The sequence below is a fragment of the Anolis sagrei genome, chromosome 3, assembly GCF_037176765.1.
Source record: "Anolis sagrei isolate rAnoSag1 chromosome 3, rAnoSag1.mat, whole genome shotgun sequence".
Lineage (NCBI taxonomy): Eukaryota > Metazoa > Chordata > Lepidosauria > Squamata > Dactyloidae > Anolis > Anolis sagrei.
Window position 1 is genome coordinate 51,813,070 of NC_090023.1, and position 21,950 is coordinate 51,835,019.

At 39.4% G+C, this 21,950-nt stretch overlaps 2 protein-coding genes across 5 annotated transcripts in view; one reads left to right on the forward strand and one right to left on the reverse strand.

Moving 5' to 3' along the window:
- Positions 1–3,196, forward strand: part of CD247 (CD247 molecule) — a 53,666-nt gene extending 50,470 nt beyond the window's left edge. Inside the window, exon 8 of the mRNA XM_060770588.2 lies at positions 1,315–3,196. Coding sequence (XP_060626571.2) covers positions 1,315–1,383 — 69 coding nt within the window. The 3' untranslated portion in view covers positions 1,384–3,196. The remainder of the gene's footprint in view (positions 1–1,314) is intronic.
- Positions 3,197–8,570: 5,374 nt separating this feature from the next.
- POU2F1 (POU class 2 homeobox 1) overlaps positions 8,571–21,950 on the reverse strand; it is a 127,024-nt gene continuing 113,644 nt past the window's right edge. For all 4 annotated transcript variants that reach the window (XM_060770585.2, XM_060770584.2, XM_060770586.2 and 1 more), the window contains exon 16: positions 8,571–20,312. In XM_060770585.2, coding sequence (XP_060626568.1) covers positions 20,002–20,312 — 311 coding nt within the window. In that variant the 3' untranslated portion in view covers positions 8,571–20,001. The remainder of the gene's footprint in view (positions 20,313–21,950) is intronic.

The following is a 21,950-nucleotide window of genomic DNA, read 5'->3' on the forward strand; positions in this document are numbered from 1 at the left end:
CTGACACTAATCCCATGAAAAGGATCAGAACAAAGATGAGGGGCCTGCTACAACTGCATTGAACCTTGGATCCAACTCTGGATATAGGAAGAGCTACTTGTCTATGGATACACACTGATTGTGCTGTGTACTTGTCTACACTTGGAAGAAAGCTATATCAGTGCCTCTTTTTTCATTCTGGTCTATCTAAGAGGAGTTGGTTCTAGTCCAATTGTTCTCAACCTGTGGGTCCCCAGATGTTTTGGCCTTCAACTCCCAGAAATCCCAACAGCTGGTAAACTGGCTGGGATTTCTGGAAGTTGTAGACCAAAACACCTGGGGACCCACAGATTGAGAACCACTGCTCTAGACAGAGCTGTAAACCAGTTCTATCACACATCTAGACTGGAGGTATTGTTGATCCACATCAGAGTGATAGATAATCAAGTTTCAATACAGATGAAGTTTTCTGTTCAAGTCTTCAGACTGAAAACAGAGTGCAAAATGTACCTTATTTTGGCCAACCACCGCATACAGCACTGTCAACAGAGGAGGGAATAACTTGCCCTCAGGTAGCTGTATTATTTATTTTATTTACAGCATTTATATTCTGCCCTTCTCACCCTGAAGGGGATTCAGGGCGGATCACATAACATATACACAGCAAACATTCAATGCTGTTAAACAGACAGGACAGACAACAGAGAGGTATTATATCGGCATATTTTTTCTCCAACTCCAGCATCCTGCAGGTTGTGCTTGATTCTGGCCACAGGGGGGTGCTATTGCTCCACCCTCTATGACAGAGTCTTGATCACAGACTTCCTCCTTCTTTGATCACCAGCATTTTTCTGGCATTTTTATGGTTCCGTAAAATACTTCCCTGTTTCAGCAGTGCCTGATTTCTCTACTCACAGCTGACAGTTATTGTTGAACTGCTTTGGTGGGCAGTAAGCTGGGCTGAAGGTCGGATGCTCACCCTGATGCAGTCTTCAAACTGCCAATCTTTTGATTGGTAAGATGTATTGCTGCTGGTGATTAACCAGCTGTGCTAAATCCTGGTCCTTTAGGTAGCTCTACTTCCATTCCTGACCCAGTGAACACAAACAGTAGGCAAGTAGCAATAATATTTTTCCTGTTTCTCTAAATGGGATTTATACGTTGTTAGAAATATCAGTATTACATCATATATATCCTGGGTATAAGCAGTGTATTGGACGTTGTGCATCTAATTAAGGGCTCAGCCCCAAACAGCTCCTAGACAAAAGGATGAAATAATTTATATAGTCATTTTCTAGTCACATCAGGGTCTTCTTTTTTCTTCTTTTTAATCAGGGTCTCAGCGCAGCAACAAAGGACACCTATGATGTCCTTCAAATGCAACAAATGCAGACTCCTTATTAGCTGCAGTTAAATGATAAAAGACAAGAGGAACTATTTCCAGTCGGAGTCCTGATCGCCACTCAAGATGACGGTTCACCTGTGCAGGAAGCACAAAAATGACAGCTCCTTTTCCCAACCAACTTTCAACTTAAGATTGTAAAAATGTATATATCTACGCATTATATATGCACACTCCAGCTCAGTTTTAAGAGCAGAAGCTATAATTGCCCTTATGTGGGAAGGGTTATTTGAAGCTAAACATGCATACACAGAACCAAAAGTATAATTCTTCATGCAACAAGTGATTAATTCTTTACCATCAGGGATTTGGAGCACTGTTTCTTTTTGCTGTAGATTTGCCATCGTCTTGTACACTGTTTTTATTTGTAAGCAGCAGCGATGGATTTGGGACTAGGTGTATTACAGCAAGGCATGACTATTGCCCTTCACCAGATTCTACAGAGAAGCCAGAAATGTGTCTGCAAGGTGCCCTTCAGATATATTTTGGCCCATAGGCCATCTCAGGTTGCACTGGAACCAGAGTTCATTACGGTAATTAGCTTCAAATCCTGATTAAGACAGAATCTTGAGTAGCATTGAACAAACGAAATTTTCAGGGTGAATGTGGTGATTAGAAAGTATTTCATGCCAACCACGTCATCCTAATCATATTTATACAGAATTGTTTTATGTATCCAATTGAGCTTATGCTAGTAAACATATTTGGGACTGTAGTGTAAGAGACTGGGAAGGCTATGTCATCAAAACCAGTCAATGTCAACCTTATTATGCTTAGTTCAGAATCCTATTGTGAGAAATATATATTCTATAAATATATTCTTTGGGGTGGGGGGTAATCTATTGCCTTTTCATATGAATGGCTGTATCTTGAATGCAGAGTATGTATCCGTCCTTCTGCTTGTATGTGTCTGGCAAATTGATTCAAAAAGATTCTGACACTCATGTTGCGCCATCAACAAAGACAGAGAATGTGTCTACATTGTAGGAGGAATATAGTTTGTCACCACTTTCATGAACATGGCTCAGTGCTATGGATAAGAGCCCTTGGTGGCACAATAGGTTAAACCCTTGTGCTGGCAGGACTGCTGACTGAAAGTTCAGTGGTTTTAATCTAGGGAGCAGGGTGAGCTCCAATCTGTCAGCTCCAGCTTCTCATGTGGGGACATGAGATAAGCTTCCCACAGGATGGTAAAACATCCAGGCGTCCCCTGAGCAACGTCCTTGCAGATGGCCAATTCACTCACACCAGAAGCGACTTGCTGTTTCTCAAGTCGTTCCTGACACAAAAAAAGTGCTATGAATTCATGGATTTTCTAAGGGCCTTAGCCTTACAAGCGCTTTAGCCTTCTCTGCCAAAGACTGGTGGTGCCTCACCCAACTACAGATCCCAGGATTCCATAACCACAGAAGTCAAAGTGGTGTCCAACTGAATTAATTCTACAGTGTAGATGCACCCAGAGAGGTGAGCTCGTTATCACAGAAAGCAAAATCTAACCTTAAAACTCCTTTATGAAGACCTCTCTTGATCATCATGGTGTTTCCTGTTTCTGTTTGTTGTTGGATCAGCATCTTGCAGGGCGAAGTTGGTGCTGTATATGTACTAAACCAGCTATGGCTAGAAGTAGCAAGATAGAAAGAAACTGGTTTTTTTCTGTCGTCATGCTTACATTCAGTCCAGTCTTTCAGAAGTACACTTTTGTATATCGAAACCTGGAGTAACAAAGATTTTAGTTAAAAATGTATTTTTGTTTTTATTGAAATAATTGAAACTTCAATACTATGTGTATTTTTAATAAAAGTTATATTAATTGTTCTTGCTTTTTTCTCTCTCTCTCTCTCCTTGCTGATATTGTGGATAAAATTGCATTGCTTTCCTAATTCATACTGAAAAGCTATAAACTGAAAGAGGTTTCATAGAACAATGTTAAATCCAATGGCTAGTCCCAACTATAGTAAAAATCATTGCTGAATAAATCAACATTTATGTTGATTCAATTGGTCTACTCCAGTTTGGACTAGCAATTGCATTTAAATCTTCTAAAACAAAACCTCAAAATGTAACACAGGACAAGGGTACACAGCATTTTCCTTAGTGACTTAGTGAGCCAATAATGTCATGCGGCGGAGGCTTTTAAACAGAGGCTGGATGGCCATCTGCCAGGGGTGCTATGAATGTGACTTTCCTGCTTCTTGGCAGGGGTTGGACTGGATGGCCCACGAGGTCTCTTCCAACTCTATGATTCTGATTCAGAACATTGAACCCATGTTGTTTTATTCTGAACATTATTCACGAAACAAGTTATTTGGTAATGCTGATTGAACTTGCATCTATAGCAGTGGAATACTGTATTTTCTGAAAAACAAAAATGTAGACTACTAAAGAAATGTAAATCACTTGTTAAACAACTCAGTGTAATATAGATAAACAAACTCCCGATCCCCTAATATAACACAATTAGTTGTTCATTTATAATTACAGGCAGCCAATAAATGTGCAAAGTGCGCTCTAGTGAATTGTTGCTGCATTGTTTATATCTGTTCCCAAACAGAGTTACTATATTACAGGTATACCTCTGTTAATCAAGTATCCATTATGTGTTCCTGGGCATGACAAGCAGAAATATAACAGAAAGAATAGGGATATGCTCTGTATTCAACTAAGCTACATATTCATGATTGTGGCCATACTGCTGCAATCATAAGCATATCCCAGAACTCTCTTTAAACTCATGGGAGCCATTCTGTATAGTGGAGGTTTGTGGAGTAGGTAAATGGGTGCTTCAGAATAACAAAGGTACCCACCTCTTGCACTTGAGCTGTGTTGCAATGAGCAAAAACATCTGCTTGTTGCATGGAAACTCTGGGACAGAGAGGGTCTCATCCATAACCTGATAGTCGGAGGGAGCTAGCTGCACTTCCTTATTGTTGTATTGTGTCTTTAAGTAATTTCTGACTAATGGCAACCTGACTAATGGCAATCAAAAGCTTAAGAAATTTGGTTTGACTGAAACAGTCAACGCCTCTGGGTAAATAAGATGAGGCTCTCTTGTAATTAGACTTGTAGAATCTATCTAAACATGGGGCTTAGTGCTGTGGGGTATGAAGAGATTTATAAAACAGCACAAAATATTAAGACTAAAGACACAGTAAGACAACAGATTAGTAAGACAGCAGCGGAACGTACTACTTACCTGTAACTGGTTCTTGAAGAAGAAATTGGTGTAATTACATGACTTTTGATCTGCACAGGGCGGGTGTTTTAGAATGTTCTACAGCTGAAAATATTGGTGGGAGTCCCACTTTCTTGCTCCCACAAATGAAGATCATGTTGTAGTGGCAGCAAGAAAAAGACCAAAAGCTCATCAAAAAATGAGTGGCTACACATAAGGAGGTAAATGGTTTACATGAGTGCAGATTACAGCTTGATGAATCAATTATAGGTAAGAAACCTATCCATCATAGTCTCTGCGCATGACCCACACAGTTGAGAAGCAAGCAAGGTGGTAAGGATATCATTTCAAGAGAAGGAAGACAACTTGTTGAAAGAGTGCATTGAATGTACATCTAAATGGACATGCTAGGCAATGGTGGATGGCTGCAAAGGCACTTGCCATATGGCATACAATATAAGGATAACCACAGGACTAGCAGCATCCAACCAAGTGCACTATTTGAAATACTACACCATCCATTTGTGGTTGTGGATGTTTAGTGTTCAGTTTGTAATAATTCAGCTACACAAACCACCGGTTTGAGTTAGGGTTGAATACTGTGGAAATAATAATCTGCTCACTGGAGGGAAAGATACTAGAGACAAAGTTGAAGTACTTTGGCCACATCATGAGGAGACAGGAAAGCCTAGAGAAGACAATTATGCTGGGGAAAGTGGAAGGCAAAAGGAAGAGGGGCCGACCAAGGGCAAGATGGATGGATGGCATCCTTGAAGTGACTGGACTGACCTTGAGGGAGCTGGGGGTGGTAACGGCCGACAGGGAGCTCTGGCGTGGGCTGGTCCATGAGGTCACGAAGAGTCGGAGACGACTGAACGAATGAACAACAACAATAATCTGTCTTCTCAGATGTATTTCACATTGGAATGTAAAATAGAAGCTACCACCAAGGATTCAAAACAGTAATCAGATGAATAGTTTTCTGGATCTGATTCTATTGATGCGTTGGAGGTTTCCAAGAACTGGAGTGGGGACAAGACTCCTTAGATGAAGCAAGTGTGGCATCACCGAACCAGACAGTAAGAGAAAGAGGTGGAATTAATTATAGGCATGGGTAAATAACAGTAAGATAATCATCCACAAGGTGACATTCAACACAGAGGAAATGGTCTGAGGTTATGTTTGTATCAAGAAGTTGCTCTCATTTTCATTTAGTAGGCAGTGCAAGACACTGCTACACTGAAGATTGGTGGTGCAATGACATAAGCAGCAAGGAACGCCTGACTTCAAAAATATTTAGGACTGACAGAGGGGCCACTAATGCAGAAATATGTTGAAATGGTGCAGTGGCAAATGGAACACTTGGTAATAAGACTTATTTAAGAACAGCGCTAAAAGCCTAGGAGAATAATCTACTGACTTTTGAGACTGTAGAAATAGTGCACACAGGTGCTCTTGTCCTGATCATGTGACTATGGTAGCCATAACTAGGACATCTCCCAACATCTGATACTTCCAGAGCTGCTAATCAAACATCCTTAGGGATGCTCAGCCCTGTCAAGAGGGAGAGCATTGCTATCAATACCAATCCCAACATATGGTTGTCCAGATGTGGAGCCATGTTTACAAGCATCTGTTGACAAGCCATGGTTATGCCTAAAACATCTCAGACATAGGACGATCACAGATTAGACATCCGTACTTTAGCTACAAGCTAAAGAAAGAAGTTGTGGATGATGTGTAGCTCAGTGCGCCAACTCAATGTGCTGCATATCATCTGACTGCTGTTCAACAACTAGCCTACCTTATTTAAGGCAATGCCAAAAGTGGCACTAGAGCTGGCTGAGATAAAAAAAGGTGACATTCGTATGAAGAATACTATTAGGAGAGTGGTCTCATCAGGATAAAGAAGCAGGTTGAATCCAAAGGTTGATGCGACTTCAACTGCTTAAAATTTTTCTCCTTATAAGTGGCCAGCACTATTAACCTTCCTAATGCCAGAGGAATAGATCTACAAGGAGGCAAGACTTCGAGGTTATTAAGAGAGTAGTGTTGCTGTTTCACCATTATCTGCCTTTGGATAATCCTTAAGCTAGAACTAAACAGCTCATTTTGGAAGATGTGGGCAGAAGCGTCTCTAGTCCCAGAACAGTTATGTCAGGTTCAGGACTGAACAGGGACTTGATAATGGCTGGAGCATGGGCTTAATACAGAAATGGAAGTGTTAGCTTGTAATGCTTCCTTCCACAAAAGGGCTCTTAAAGTGTTAAAGACCAAGTCTTCCAGAGCTGCTTGGTGATATTCTCACAATGGCAAGAGATCAAATAAGCCTCCATAAGAAGCAGCAAGTGAATCTCTGTGCGTATGTGCATGTACAATTTTCATCAACAACTAGTTTGGAAAGAATGTCTCTGTGCAAGTCTCACAAACCAAGGCACAAAGGAAATAATGCTAAGTAGGCAGCAGATAAGAGGAGAAATGAGAGGCCAAGTCTAATAAAGTTATCTTAGGAATCTATCAAACCAAGCAGTAAGAATCCTTTTGTAATGCTCTTGTGATGGTCAAACTGAAATTGAGAAGGAACAGAGAACACTTTGTGTGTGATGTCGAGATACTATGATAAAGACAAAAATAAGAGAATTCTGGTCCAAACATATAAGCTAGAAACACTATTCTAATGTGTGCAAGCATGTATAAACACACAGAATCATAGAGTTGGAAAAAACCTCATGATCCATCTAGTCCAACTCCCTGCCAAAAAGCAGGAAAACTGCATTCAAAACACGCTCAACAAATGGCCATCCAGCCTCTGTTTAAAAGCCTCCAAAGGAGCCTCCACCACGCCCCAGGGCAGAGTTGCACTGCTGAACAGCTCTCAGGAAGTTATTTCCTGTAGTTTGAAGCTATTATTCCACGTCCTAGTCTCCAGGGCAGCAAAAACAAACCTGCTCCCTCCTCCCTTACATATTTATACATGGCTATCATATCTCCTCTCAGCCTTCTCTTCTGCAGGCTAAACATGACCAGCTCTGTCGCTCCTCAAAGGGCTTGTTCTCCAGACCCTTGATCATTTTAGTCACTCTCCTCTGGACACATTCCAGCTTGTCAACATCTCTCTTCAATTGCAGTGTCCAGAAGTGGACACAATATTCCAGATGTGGTCTGATCATGGCAGAATAGAGGGGTAGCACGACTTCCCTGGATCTAGACACTATACTCCTAATTTAGGTAGGCCAAAATCCCATTGGCTTTTTTAGCTGCCGCATAGTATTGTTGGCTCATGTTCACCTTCCTGTCCATGAGGTCTCCAAGATCTTTTTCACACGTACTGCTGTCGAGCCAAGTGTCCCTCATTCTGTATCTTTGCATTTCATTTTTCTGCCTAAGTGGAGTATCTTGCGTTTGTATCTGTAGAACTTCATTTTGTTAGTTTTGGCAGTTTTATATTTTGCAGTTATAAAACAAACAGAATTTCTGTATATTCACTATATGCCACTTCCCAACTTGGCACCATTGAGACGTGTGGGTCCAGAACATCTAGCTACCATAAGGGGGCAGCTTTGGGGAAGGCTGTTTCTAAAAAAGAAAATATTCATGTGAAAACTTTGTTTTCTGAAATTAAGAGGTGTTCAGCATAACAATACAAAACAACAATACAAAAGACCTCACAACCTCTGAGGACGCCATTCACAGATGCAGGCGAAACATCAGGAGAGAATGCTTCTCGAACATGGCCATACAGCCCGAAAAACCTACAACAACCCAGTGATTCTGGCCATGAAAGCCTTCAACAATACTTTAGTACAAAAGAAGCTTACCTGCCTGTTTGTTTTTGCTGTTCAATTATGTAAGATTCCTAATCTGGAATGTTGTATAACTTGAAATTGGTAGGAAAAAAATGAATAGCTTTCACCCCCCGATTATCAGGTTTTGGGAAGTAGAAACACAAGGACTGCTGTTTTCTTTTAGCAAAGACTACTAGTATGTGTTTAAAAATCATCAAGAAGCACATGCATGTTAAAACACTTGGAAAAATGGTTTAATGATGTTTACAACAGAAATGAACTGTACAGTTACAGTAAGTTTTATATATATAAAAATTACAGCAGACAAATGCATCTACACAAACTCTACCATTTTCATCCTGATTCACTGTAATCTACACAGTCTCTCAATGCCCACAGCCACCTGCAGGCAGCCACTGGAAGGGAAAAATAGAAAGTTATCTTTTAAAGAGACAGCATCCTTTTGATCTTTTTAGAGATGCATCAGTTTTCAAAATAGGATGTTCTCCAATTCAAACTTGGGTAAGAATGCATCTTATCTGAATATATGTACCACAATTACAAAATGTAATGGTGAGTTAAGCTGTACAAATGATTACTTTAAAGGATCTAAGCAAGAAGGAAACTAACTTGATGATCAACGAGAAGTCCGACAATCAACATTCAGGCAGGATTTTTTTTCCCAAGGACAAAGGAATGTGATTTTCAAAATCACAGTTTGGTGGCAAGATGCCTCTTTTTAAAAAACAAAGAGCACAAATTAAAAGTTTAAGACCATATTTTTCTTATTTAGCAAATTTGCTCTGCTTCTTGCTTCGCCTTTGGAAATGAGAGGGCAAGAGTATAATTTCCACTTTCTAAGCATGCTGCCTCTTTAAAAAAGGGATAAAGTTTTCCCCATTGGGAATGGCAATCAGAGAAAATGAAATCTAAATTGACAATCTGGTGGAAATTACAGATTATGTACATTTTTCCTCAATTATGAACACCTAGGCAGTGAAAACTGTTGTGTTAATACATACATAGACACACCCAAAACATACAAAAATACTATTATTTCAAACTACTAAGAATAAGACAATTCAGTTATCTCCATGCTATGACTTTAAGAGCATTACACTGAAACAAACAAGAATTTAAACAACATTTTTAATATCCCAGAAATATACCAAAATATACATCTAAGCTTTGGAATTACTGAGGTTAGACTAATGCAAGTGCTGGGTAATTGTACTTAATACACAAGTCTAAGGTTCTGCAGGAAAGAAATTATCTTTGGTATCTGCATCAGGCTAATATTATTAACATTTGGATTTTGCTTTGGGATAGAGCTTGTATGACCCTAGAACCAAACACCCCCCTAATCAACTGAGATTCAAAAGCTATATGTAAAAAGTTCCTTCATTGGCAACCCCCCTCCCCCAAAGTTTAAAAAGTCATAGACATCTACCTAGCACAAAAGGTTGAGAAATACAATGCATAGTTGCACAGTGGTGCTGCAAAAATAATTAATGAACAAAAAAGAAGAGGAGAAACAATATGGTTTTGTTTTTAGAGATTTTCCACAACAGGACAGCCTCTTCCAAGCAGGGGGGGGGGGGGGGGAGCTCAGAAGTGCACCTCAGCATGTATTAATCAATATCACCCAGCTCCCAAAAGGTTAAAAAGCACCCATCAGAGCAGCCAATCATGCACCAAAGTCTTCAGCGTCACAATCAACCTGTGGAAGGTAGGTATCCCACCACGTTGCTCCTCCCCATGGCTGTTTGCCCTTAGGATCTGAGGAACCCAAACAGATCTTGGTGGTCCCCAAACAGTTAGCACAGCATGGGATGAATGTGACCTTGCTGAATCTGAATCTACAAGTTGTGGACCAAGCCATCCAGGACTGGGAGGTAGCAACCAGAATGAGATTTACCCCTTTCAACAACCACGAGGGCTAGTTTTCCAGATATGATTGGTGCTGAAGACACCCCTTTGTCTTTGGTTTGTTTGTTTGTTTTGAGTTTATACAATCATTAGGAAATCTTTGGTTTTGGCTGGAAACTTTGAAAAGAACAAAACAAAACAAAGAAACCGCCCCCCCTCGGCATATAGCAGCGCATCGTGACCTGGCAAAGCTTCTCTTTCCGAAAGGGTGGGAAACTACATTCAAAGTAAAAAAAATGGTTGAAGGAATGGGGATGCAGCTTCTGGTTTGCCTAGAGTGCAGAAAAGGAGGAGGAGGATGAAGATGAGGATTAAGATTGTCAAATAATAAAGGGAAGAAGTCAAATACAAGAAGAGTGAGACAAAAAAATGTAGTGAGCAATAGGCATAGAGCACTTGGCTGAGCGGAGCCCTCACGGTCCTGCCTTGGCCCTTGAATACATTATAGCCCTGACGTCTCACCAGGGGGAGGGAGAAGGCAGCATATAAGTTTCATGCACAGATAAGGGATGGGGGTGGATATTCACAGACTACGAGAGGACCCCTAGTAACCAAAAGAAATAAAAAGATTGCAATTTGCCCTCAGTTTGCAGTAGCTTTAAAGCAGCGACATTCAGAGGCTTGGAGGGGTATCTCCCCAGGTTGCCGGTCACGGGATGCTATAGGCCAGAGTTCAACGTTAATCAAGGGAGGGAGGGCAGACTTGGCAACTCTGTAGGGTTTGGAGAAAGTTAAAGCAAGTTACTCAGTTACGAGTTAGAAATGAGGTATACGACAGCTCCCGTACCTGTGGTGGATAAACAACTACTCACACCTAGCTTTAGCTACTATCGCAGAAGAAGGAAATGGAACAGCAATATGGTGGAAACAGGAGAGCAGAATAGTTCTACGATGGTCTAAACTGTATTCTGCCCCTGACCTCTTACCGCCAGGATTTTTAGAAAAAGGCCCAAATCTTCCTCCAAGGAACTTTGAATAACCAGAACTGATCTATGGTCAGATTAAATACTGTGAACAGAATTTGATATTCAATTCATATACAGAAACCACAGGAAAAAAAACTATACATAGAAGAAGATATGCCAACACTTTCTTTCAATTTTAAGATTTTTGCCACCAAAAACCTTTTTCCAAGGCCACCAACAAGTTTTGTTTACTTAATAAAAATCTTTGATGAAACTGGTTTTCCATATTTTTACTAGGTTTTCCATAGTACCTGTCCCCAGCACTCTTCATCATCTGCACCTAAAGCCTTCTGTGGATTGTATGTATTTCTGCTAGGAAGTGTTAAGAAAGGCTCTTGTTTTGGTAGATTTTATACAGCAAAAGGCTGGTAAAATGTTGGTAAGGAAAAAGAAGGCATGGAGGCAAATCAGGATGTATAAACATTGAGAGGAAGAGGCATAACAGACTGTTAGATTAATATTTTGGCCTGAGGGAAGAGGAGAGATAAGGCAGAAGAGGGGAAACATTCTAGCTCACCTTATAATGTAGCACTTTCTTTCAAGATCCCATCTACCAAGTAGTTGTTTCATTTCCTTCCTCAAATTTGTTCTCTTTAAAAAGCACACCTTGTTTTCCACATCTTTTGTTCCAAGTGCTCTTATCTTTGAGAAGTCATTTTTCCATTTCCCTATCACTTATCTATAAATCTATCTAGCTCTTAGAAAAGACACACAATATTAATACCACTTTACATAATGTCAGAACAACAAGTCTATTAGTAAAGCTTTCAGTGAAGTTCTGCAACCCAGCTGATTTCCAGAAGAGTAGCTGGACAATTTATATATATATATATATATATATATATATATATATATATATATATATATATATAGACCCTCTCCCTTTTCCATCTATGAGCATGTTATGCTTAACTGATGGAATTCATCAAGCCAATGACATGTTATGTGACAATGCTCAATGCTATTCTGGGGAGTAAAGAAAGGTTTCCCACAGGACATTTGAGTCGATTTAAAAGAGAGGACATTCTGTTTTATATTTAAGAATAGTTGATTTTTCGCACTTCCAACCTGTGACCTTAAGTGGTGTATTGAACAGTACTTGCATCACAAAAATGTCCTCCGTTTAAAAAAGTATACAAATCAGCCCTGTGCATAAGAAGGCAGGAAAACCATCATGAGAAAAGATCCTCAGACTAAAGAGCCACCAATCTAAAGCTCTATGTTCATCCAGCTTTTCCTCTTAAAAAACTCTGAAAATAGCAGAGTTGACAAAGACTTATCAGTGCCTTTGGTTCCCATCAAAGCCATTGGAAATTCTCCCTCCAGTTGAAGCTCTGATCCCCACCCACTCCCCCAAATATAACCCCCCACCAGCACATCCATCTACACCCAAATTCCTTGGCAAGCCCTGGAGGGATGCTCAGTCAGGATGGAAAGAGACAAACTCTCACAGGAAATCTGTTGCAAATCCAAATCATGCGCTGAAAGGGGGGGGGGGGGGAGACCTAACCTCCCACTACAATTAAAAGTACAAACCACCCAATAAGATATCCTCCTTTCTCTTGAAGACTGTCTCATTGAATTTTCATCTCTGTTCAGGTACACTATATTCAGGTGCTAGGAGCAGATTAGCATTCATTTTGGTTTCTTTTATGCGATTTTTGGTCTAGACTGTATAAGCATTGGTAGTACAAAAAGGAAGTATATTAAAAAAGACTTTCCACCTATTTTTTAAGCAGTACATTCAGTAACAAGACAAGCAGGAATAAAATGAACCATTTCACTTTGTTCTCCCAGTTCAATGAAGATGCAAACCATAATCAGTCTGCTTCAAAATTAAATGCCTTGGCTCAACAACAGCCGTAGTGCATGACATCGGTTGCTAATTCATTTTCTTATATGAATACCTCCAACCACACAAGGATTACTCAATATTTACATTTTCCCCCAAGACCCTTATTTGCCAACAGCACATAGGGAGGCAGAGTTTATGCACACTAAAAGAACCTAGATTATAGCAACTCAAATGTGTAACCTGCACTCTGTGTAGTATGCTGACAATGAATGGCAATCCAAGTATTCCAGATGCAGGCATAACAGATTATTTCCTTTGGTAAGACAAGCAAAAATGAAGTTATCAGCAATACCTGCCCTATAGCATAGGCAACTCTTTCTGCTTCTTATTCCACAATCCACCCTATAAAGTTGTAACCTAAACACAGAATTGCAAATATATATAATTAGGGCTTCAAACAGTTTATCTAAACTCTACAACTAGAATTACCTCCACTATTTATAAAGTTCCTCTCTCCTGATTTTCCATTCTGCAAACAAAACTAAAGATATGCTGAGGTATTTTCTTTAAAAGGTGCCACAAAGCCAGCTGCTGCCAAAGGGCATTGTTCCTATAACTCTATAGCACTGCCTATTTATAGAAATCCAGATGAGAAGGGATGAAATGAGACTCCATTTTATTCCAGTGGAGAAGCCTCCATTTTGTTCCATACGGTCAAAAACTGTGATACCGAAATGCACCTTGACATGTCTTCTACATGTTTGGAAGATGATCAGAATATATCAGGACCAACAATGGTAGGCAGCTTAAGTAGGGCTTTTCTTCCTCTTCAGAACAAAGCTGCTTTATTTCCAGTGTGAATTAAGGGTCATTTCAACCATTGCAATGATCTCTGTGTACTCTCTATGAGAGTGTACTCTGTGCCCACCAAATAAACAATACTATATGCACATAAGGAATTGTTTCCAAAATGGGAGATGATTCCATGTAGAAAAATTGTAATGTATGAAATAGCCCTCATTTCTCCCTGCACACAGTTCCAACAGGGATAAAAATCCTAGTACTAATGTGAGTAGAATGAAGCTACATTAAACATATTGCAGTCTATTACAATTGGTCTGGATACAAACTGGGAAATTAATAAATGCTAGATCATACGGAGTTCAAGTTTCCTCTTTACCTGTTTAGATGTCCTTCTGTTGCACAAACAAAGAACTCGTTCAGCACCACATTGTAAGCGTTTGGAAAGCTCTCTATGCAATTTAAAAACAGATTGCAGATTTTATGTTTTCACTTATCTTTGGGCCCCAAAGGTCTTGTGATTAAATTTGTATAATGTTGGGCATATGGAAGAAAGGGTTAGAACAGACCAAAAAACATAGAACCATTCGGCAATTCGCAGTGAAGTAGATTGAGTCTATGCAAAAGGATGAATTGGCAAAAGCTCTATGTGCACACAGGTAATGGACGTCAACACCCAGTCAAGATGCTCAAGGATCTGACTGAACTTTCATGACTTTAACCAACAATAAGATCTGCACTGATAAGTTAGATTTGGCTCATTCACTGCAAGGGGTAGAAACAATGCAGGTGAATGTTTCAAAGTATGTATTGCTTTAAAAACTTCAGAAATGAAATTTGCAAAAACATTGGCCAGAAAGTCCTGAGAAGTTTGGTTAGGGATGCATAACCATCATCATCCAGCTGGATTTCTCCTTTGGTAGTGTTTCATCTACAACTGTTCACATGTACACATATTTATGGACCTCTAGAATATTTTTAGAATTCATATTCTAAAAAGTGCACATACTTTTTAGAAGTAGGCACATATAGACAGAGCATAAACATGCTCTAAATGTGAGAGATAAAAAGATTACCTGTTTGGGGGATTTTACGCAACATGTTCTTTTCTGGTAAAAGACAACCAACAATATTGATTTGAATCTTCCTAATATGAACTGCCATTGTACCACAAATACAAGCACTTTTGATATTACTGAAAAATACAGTCATTAGAAGACAATGTTAATGATTTTGTAAAGCAAAATTATTCAAATACACCATCAATGAATAATTTATACAGTAAAATAGGTGCTACGATTTATATGGCAGATCAAATGTATTCATTTTTCTAAATGTCTTCAAAGGGTTGCTAAACAAAAGAAACATCACTAAAGTTTGCCTCTTCAGCCTGTGGCACTCCGGGTGTTTTGGACTTCAGCTCCCAGAACTCCTAACCATTGAACAACTGACTGGGGTTTCTGGGAGCTGTACGCCAAAACACCTGGAGGGCTGCAGATTACAGAAGTCTGCCGGCTTCAGTGCATTTTTTCTGAAGCTTATCATTTGCCAACAAACAAGATGATGCTTTCTGTTCTGTACTCACACACTCAATTTCTTTCTATGTAGTATTTCAGTGTTAACAGATATGGATGCATGAACGTAGCGGGTAAAGTAGTGAATTTCTATTGGCTTCCTGCTCATGCCAAGACCAAATCTCACCTTAGGGTGTCTAGCCCAACATCTACTCAGCGAATGAAGACTACAACCTACACTACTATATTTGCACTGAGAATCAGAAAATATGTCTAATGTGAATCTTAGCTTTTTTTAAAAAAAAAACAACAACAAACAAACAAACAACAAAACAAAATCTAAGTAGGGTACTGAATGAAACACAGGCTGTATGTTATTACAGGCAGCCTACATTCCTCTGATTTTAGAATATCAATGAGAAATCAAGAAACAACTAAATTCCAATCAATGAATAATTCTACCAACTAATCTTTCCTCACATAATAAAACAAGTGGAATATTTGGATAAGGCATTGCTGGGCTACTGAGCTTTGCTTCTGGCACTGCAAATTCATTAATGTTTTTGTTCTTCCTTTGAATCTGTCAACAGATACTACCTTTGGTTGAACTGTACAGTAAAAGTATCTTAGGTGACTCTCAAAATAATTTCTAAATTTATTGTAATGAAAATATCTATTCTGGCCACAAGTGTTTTTTTCCTTGGCAACTGAAGCACAAAATAAGAGCGGATTCATTGTTCAGGACTGTCTCATGTATTAACAAAAGAGATATGGAACTTTTTATGTGCATCACAAGTGATTTGAAAAACCCTAATCTATAGCATCCAACTCTGTGTTTTTTCACAGGTATGTTATTCCATACCGTGAGTACAGTCATGCTTGAAAATATTTGATAACCCACCTAATTATCACGCCAGTGTAAAGAGTTGGTCAAGGTATTTGGGTTGAGACAGATATAATGCTTTCAACCCCTTCAACAAGGTGAAGAGACTGAGAAAACCCTATTAAACTGTCCCTGCCTGCCTTGGCAGATACTATTTCTGTGAGCCTTAAACATTCTTAAAGTATATACTACAAAAATATACAGAAATCTCTAGCCATGAAAGGAAGTGCTTTGTGAAACAGAACTAAGATAGTGTATGAAATGAGTATGACAACTGAATAACCAATGCATGAAAATAAAATCAATGTTTTCAGAACACTGAGATAATAGATAATAATTTAACTACAAAATTAAGAGGAAGCGGGCAGTCCTGAACATTTGACATACATGTCATACAGTGTTTTGGATTACAGGAAATTGCACTTTGTAATGACTATAGGAAATGTATGACCTGCTGTTAACATATAAAAACAGAAATGTATTATGACTATCAGATTATTGGACAGGTTCTCCAACTCTTCTGAGCCAATCTTCTGCTTAAAATATAATTAATTCAGGAAACAGAAGTGGAATACCCTTATTTCTAGAACGTGCAGTTTATGTGCTGATTTTTGTGTGTGCATATTGATGTATACAGCTAAATATATAGTCATGGTTAACAAGAAATTGCAATGGCCTTTAAGACTGTGATATCTGTGATGTAGACAGGAAGCTACAATCAATATAATGGCAGGTCATCAAATGTGCTAAGTCTGAAACATACAGAGATAAGAAATATAAATACAATTCAACCCAAACATTCTAGTTGTGCAGGGTGTGTTTGAACTTCCACTTTCATAAAATAACTTACTATGATGACATCAGAGACATGTAGTCATCTTTGGACATGGTCGTAAGAGGACAACAGTTAAAGGGACTCATATCATTATATGAATCGCATAACTACAACAGAATGGTTAAACCTTTTATAGCCATCTGTCTGAGATACATTAGTGCCCATATCTCTTTACCACACCCTCCAATTACAAACAATGAACAAGAGAAACTCTAGCCAGCCAAATGGAAACAGAACGTCTCTGAAATCTGGAGAGATATTTTGTGATGATTTAAAGGGCCAAACCACTATTTCCTTTGTTAAAGTTTGCACATGTGTATCTCTCTGTGTGTGTGTGCATGTACATAAATGGAACAACAGCAACAAAATACATGGGACTGATAATTCCTTTGGTAGAAACTAGCCAACACTACAGTCTTTAGACCAAAGTAGCAGGTACCTTTCTCTTCGCTGTCACCATTTCACACATTTGACTGCTCCAAGCTGTTTCCATTTAAAATTTTAACACAAAGCATTATTCACAGCACTATAACTGTACGCTAAGACTGAAATCCTGGAGACAGTCACACCACAGTATTTTGGTTGAGTCAAACTGCTGAAGAGGATGGAGGATCAATTCAATTAGTAACCATCTACCATTGCCATTCTATTTACACACCAAAACATGGAAATTAGATAGTAATCAAGTTAAGAGTCTGTCTGCCCCAAAGGATATACAAAAGACTATCCCATTCCCCCCACCAAAAAGATTAAAACAAGCAGCAATTTTAATATAAAATAAAAAATGAAAAGAAATTGTCAGTAGCATCTATCACCTCTCTGCATCTGAACTGCACTTATACAAACTAGTCCATTAGTACAGCAGCTTGCTAGAAATTGACTTTGGTTCAAGCTTAGTTTAAAAAAATAAAACATAAAAAATTAAACACACATTAAAGACGGTGGACGGACATTTGCTCATTTCCCTGCTTGCAGCTCACAAGTTTTTAGTTTTAGAAAGAATTCATTATTTTTAAAACAGCTTGTGAAACAGGAAGTTGGAGATTCAGAGATGAATAGAGAGCAAACAGCATGAAGACATGTGGAGAGGAGACAAAGATTTTTGCCAGCTTACAATTAATGCAGAGCCTGTGAACTGTTGTTACCAACTAGAGAAGGCATTGAGAATAAAGTGGCTATATTTTTGATATCAGGGTTGCTTTGATAGGAAGATTACAATTATATGAACTTTGGAATGGCCTCTTCCCCAGCCTTGCTGAGAAGAAGCACTGGGCAGTTCTTCCTCCCTGAATGTATTTTTCCAATTTACTTCAAAAGGATAAAAGTGTTCCAAGTACACTGCTGTGATCCAACCTCTGAATGAGAAGATTCAGTTTAAGACCATCCTAATATTTAAGACACTTCTTCCCTTTCTCTCATATCCATTGTCAGCAGCTGTTTGCCCATATCACTTCTTTTGTTGCTTGGAAACTTATTTCCTCTTCTCTAATACAGGTGTTTACAGCCATAAATGATTTAGCCAGTAGTAGTAGTCACTGGCATTGCCACAAATAGCATCAAACGCTGCAAGATACATGCATCATGCTATCGGTCACCATGCTTCAAAACAGGCTGGCCAGTTTTCTGATTATTCCTTACTCCTTTTTCCCCCAGAGCAGCGAACAGTGTCAAAAAACACTACAACTGTTTATAGAGTGAGGCAAGAATGCAAGGCTGCTTTCTCTTATGACTGTCTTGGCATAAAACAGTACTTCCTGTTCACATAACCTGGTTTACTTCCTGAACACAAATGCTTTAAGTTGAAAACATTTGTAATACAATCATACTGGAAACACCAGGAAAATATGTTCTTGATGATGATCCAATGTAGCTTTTAGAAACCATATGCCAAACAGCCAATAAGAAGGTGTATATAAATTATTATCAATACAGGCAGCCTCCTGAGAAAGTGAAAAACAGAAATATTACCAAAGTTGAAAAGAGGCAATTTCCATGCATTTATGAGATGAGCGAGCCACCAGCACAAGTGCCGAGGACAGACTGTACAGGCCAAATCCTTCCTCTTTTGGCATCAACAGGAGCCAAAGACGTGCAAATGAGAGCTAGATATGGCTCAAGTACGCTGAGAAAATTCCTGTCCAAACTCCCACCTCACAAGCATGAACTATCTTTGCACATTACCCTCTACATGTTCACTTAGCCACCGACACCTCTGAGAGAGTCTCCAAAAAACATACCGCCAAGGAAAAGGGAACTGTAAAGAACATTCACAATTCACTTGCTCCCCTCTCTTGTCTCTTCGCTTTGTGGCATGGGAGCTCACTGAAACTGTTCCAGGAGCAGACAAATGTGTCCAAACTATATATATATATATATTTATATATATATAAAAATAATAATAATAATAATCATAAAGAGATACATCAGTAATACAGGCCTGCCTAAATTGTACCAGTTAAGAAAGGAACCCCCAACACGATTGATAAGATTATAAACACCTTGAATGACATTATGGCCTGTACAACAGACCAATAAATGATAATTAAAAAAAGATATTTCAATCAAAAAGAAAGAAGAAATCCCGTTCCTATGTTTGAGTTGATAACCCACCTTAACTTGTCATTGAGACTGCTGGAAATGATAAGTAGTCCTTTTTTGTTTGTTTTTTTTGTTTTTTTTTACATTTTTGGTTAGAAAGTTCTCCAATCAATGAAGCAATCCTGAAAACAGTGTTTATTATAAAATTAGGCAAATGCTTGTCCCAGTTTTAAATCCTTCTTCTTGTTCTTCTCCCCCTGGTTTTCTCCTCTGTTTTTCTTCTTCCGTGTCCCCAGCAACATGGTGAGAAGAAGCCCATCACATCTTGCAGCTTCTAAACTCAGCAGGTAGCCAGCCTCACTGCAAAGTGAAACAAGCTCAGGGTAGCACAGCTCGGCCCAACTCACTGTGCCTTGGAGGCAGTGGTGGTGGTGGAGGCAGCCCCGCTGGCCGAGGCCACTGTGAAGAGAGAGTTCTGGATAGACTCTGCTGAGGTGGAGGTGGCATGAAGGCTGGCGACTGGTCCAGAGGCCCCTGCGGAGGCTGCAGCTGCAGAGACCAAGCTAACGGGGTTGCTGGTGAGCAGTGAAAGGTTCTGAGGGTTCAGGAAGAGTGGAGCAGTTACAATGTTGGGCGTACCTCCAGCATTGGCAAATACAAAGTTCCCAGTTGCATCTAGTGATGTTATTGGAAGAGAGCCACCAGATGCAAGAGCTAAAAGAGAAGAGGGAGGAAAAGAGAAAAGATTAGCCTTTATGGATCAAGTGTGACAGTGTTTTGCTCCTTTTTTCCTTAGTATTTGCAATTAAAATCACTGCTTCATCCCTCAAGAATCCTAAAATAAGCCAACCCTGCCACCATCCCCCTGAAAGGACTTGGGGTGGCTTACAAGGAACTCCAGGGTGCACATATAACATACAATAGGTAAAAATGGTACAAAAGTATAAATTAAGTCACATAAAATTATAACAACCCATCATCAACATATATAGCATAAAATCAAAATAATACAATTTTTAAACAACAGTAGATAAAACCAACTGTTGTCAATTCACAGGTGTCAAGTGTTAGCTTCATATGGGCCCATTCAGCCTGCTCAAGGTCAAAGGCCTGTCTGAACATCCATGCTTTCAGGTTGGAATGGAAGGACTGAAGGGTGGGGGGAGGGAATCTAATCTCTTTCGAGAGGGTATTCCAGAACCAAGGGGCCACCACAGAGAAGGCCTTCTCTCTCTCTCTCGTCCCCACCAACCGCATTTGGAACGGTGATGGGACCAAGAGGAGGACCTTGCCTGTCGATCTCAGAGCCTGTGCTGGTTCAAAGAAAGAGATGCGGTCTTGAAGATAGGTTGCACCCAAAGCGTATAGGGCTTTAAAGGTAATAATAATAATAATAATAATAATAATAATAATAATAATAACTCTATTTATAGCCCGCTACCATCTCCCCAAGGGACTCGGTGTGGCTTACATGAGCCTGAACCCACAATACATCAAAAAAGCAATAACAACAACAATATAAAACAGTTAAAATAAATCTCATAAACAAAATAAACAAAAACATTGACAATAGCACATTTAAAGACCTATGGCTGGGCCAAATGTAATTTAAATTTTTTAAAAATAATGCTGGCCATGAACAAGGTCGGAGAGGTGGGGACGTACAAGAAATCCTAAGTCAATATAAAGTGCATTTAGAGGACATATTGCTGAGAGTTTCATTATTCTGGGAAGGCACACTGGAACAACCACGTTTTCAAGCTCCCCCTATAGACTGCCAGAGTTGGGGTATGCCTAATGTCCCTGGGAAGTGAGTTCCAGAGTCGAGGGGCCACCACCGAGAAGGCCCTGCACCTTGAACCTGCACCTTGAATTGAGTCTGGAAACCAGTCAGAATTGATAACAACAACAACAACAACAACAAAACAACAACTTTATTTTTCTATCCTGCCACCATCTCCCTGAAGGGACTCGAGCAGCATAAATGGGGACCAAGCTCAGCATAAGAAAATTACAAGCTAAGACATAGTTAAAAACATAATAATATATAAACAATCTAATTAAAACAATTTAAATCAATAAGTTACACTTAAAAAATCAAGGAAATGTATCAAAATCAACTTCAACCACCAGTAACCAGAGTATGGTGGGCATAATCGAAATAGAGAGGTCAGGGCAAGGACTTGTGCAAAACGCAAACTATAGGGCTGGGGGTAAAGTGCTGGATAAGCCTTATCAGTAAATTAGGGCTGGGCAGCCATTATCAGGGGCTAAGCCATCATTCAAAAGCACGTTGGAACATCCAGGTTTTCAAGTCCCTGCGGAAGGCAGAGAGAGCGAGGGCTAATCTAA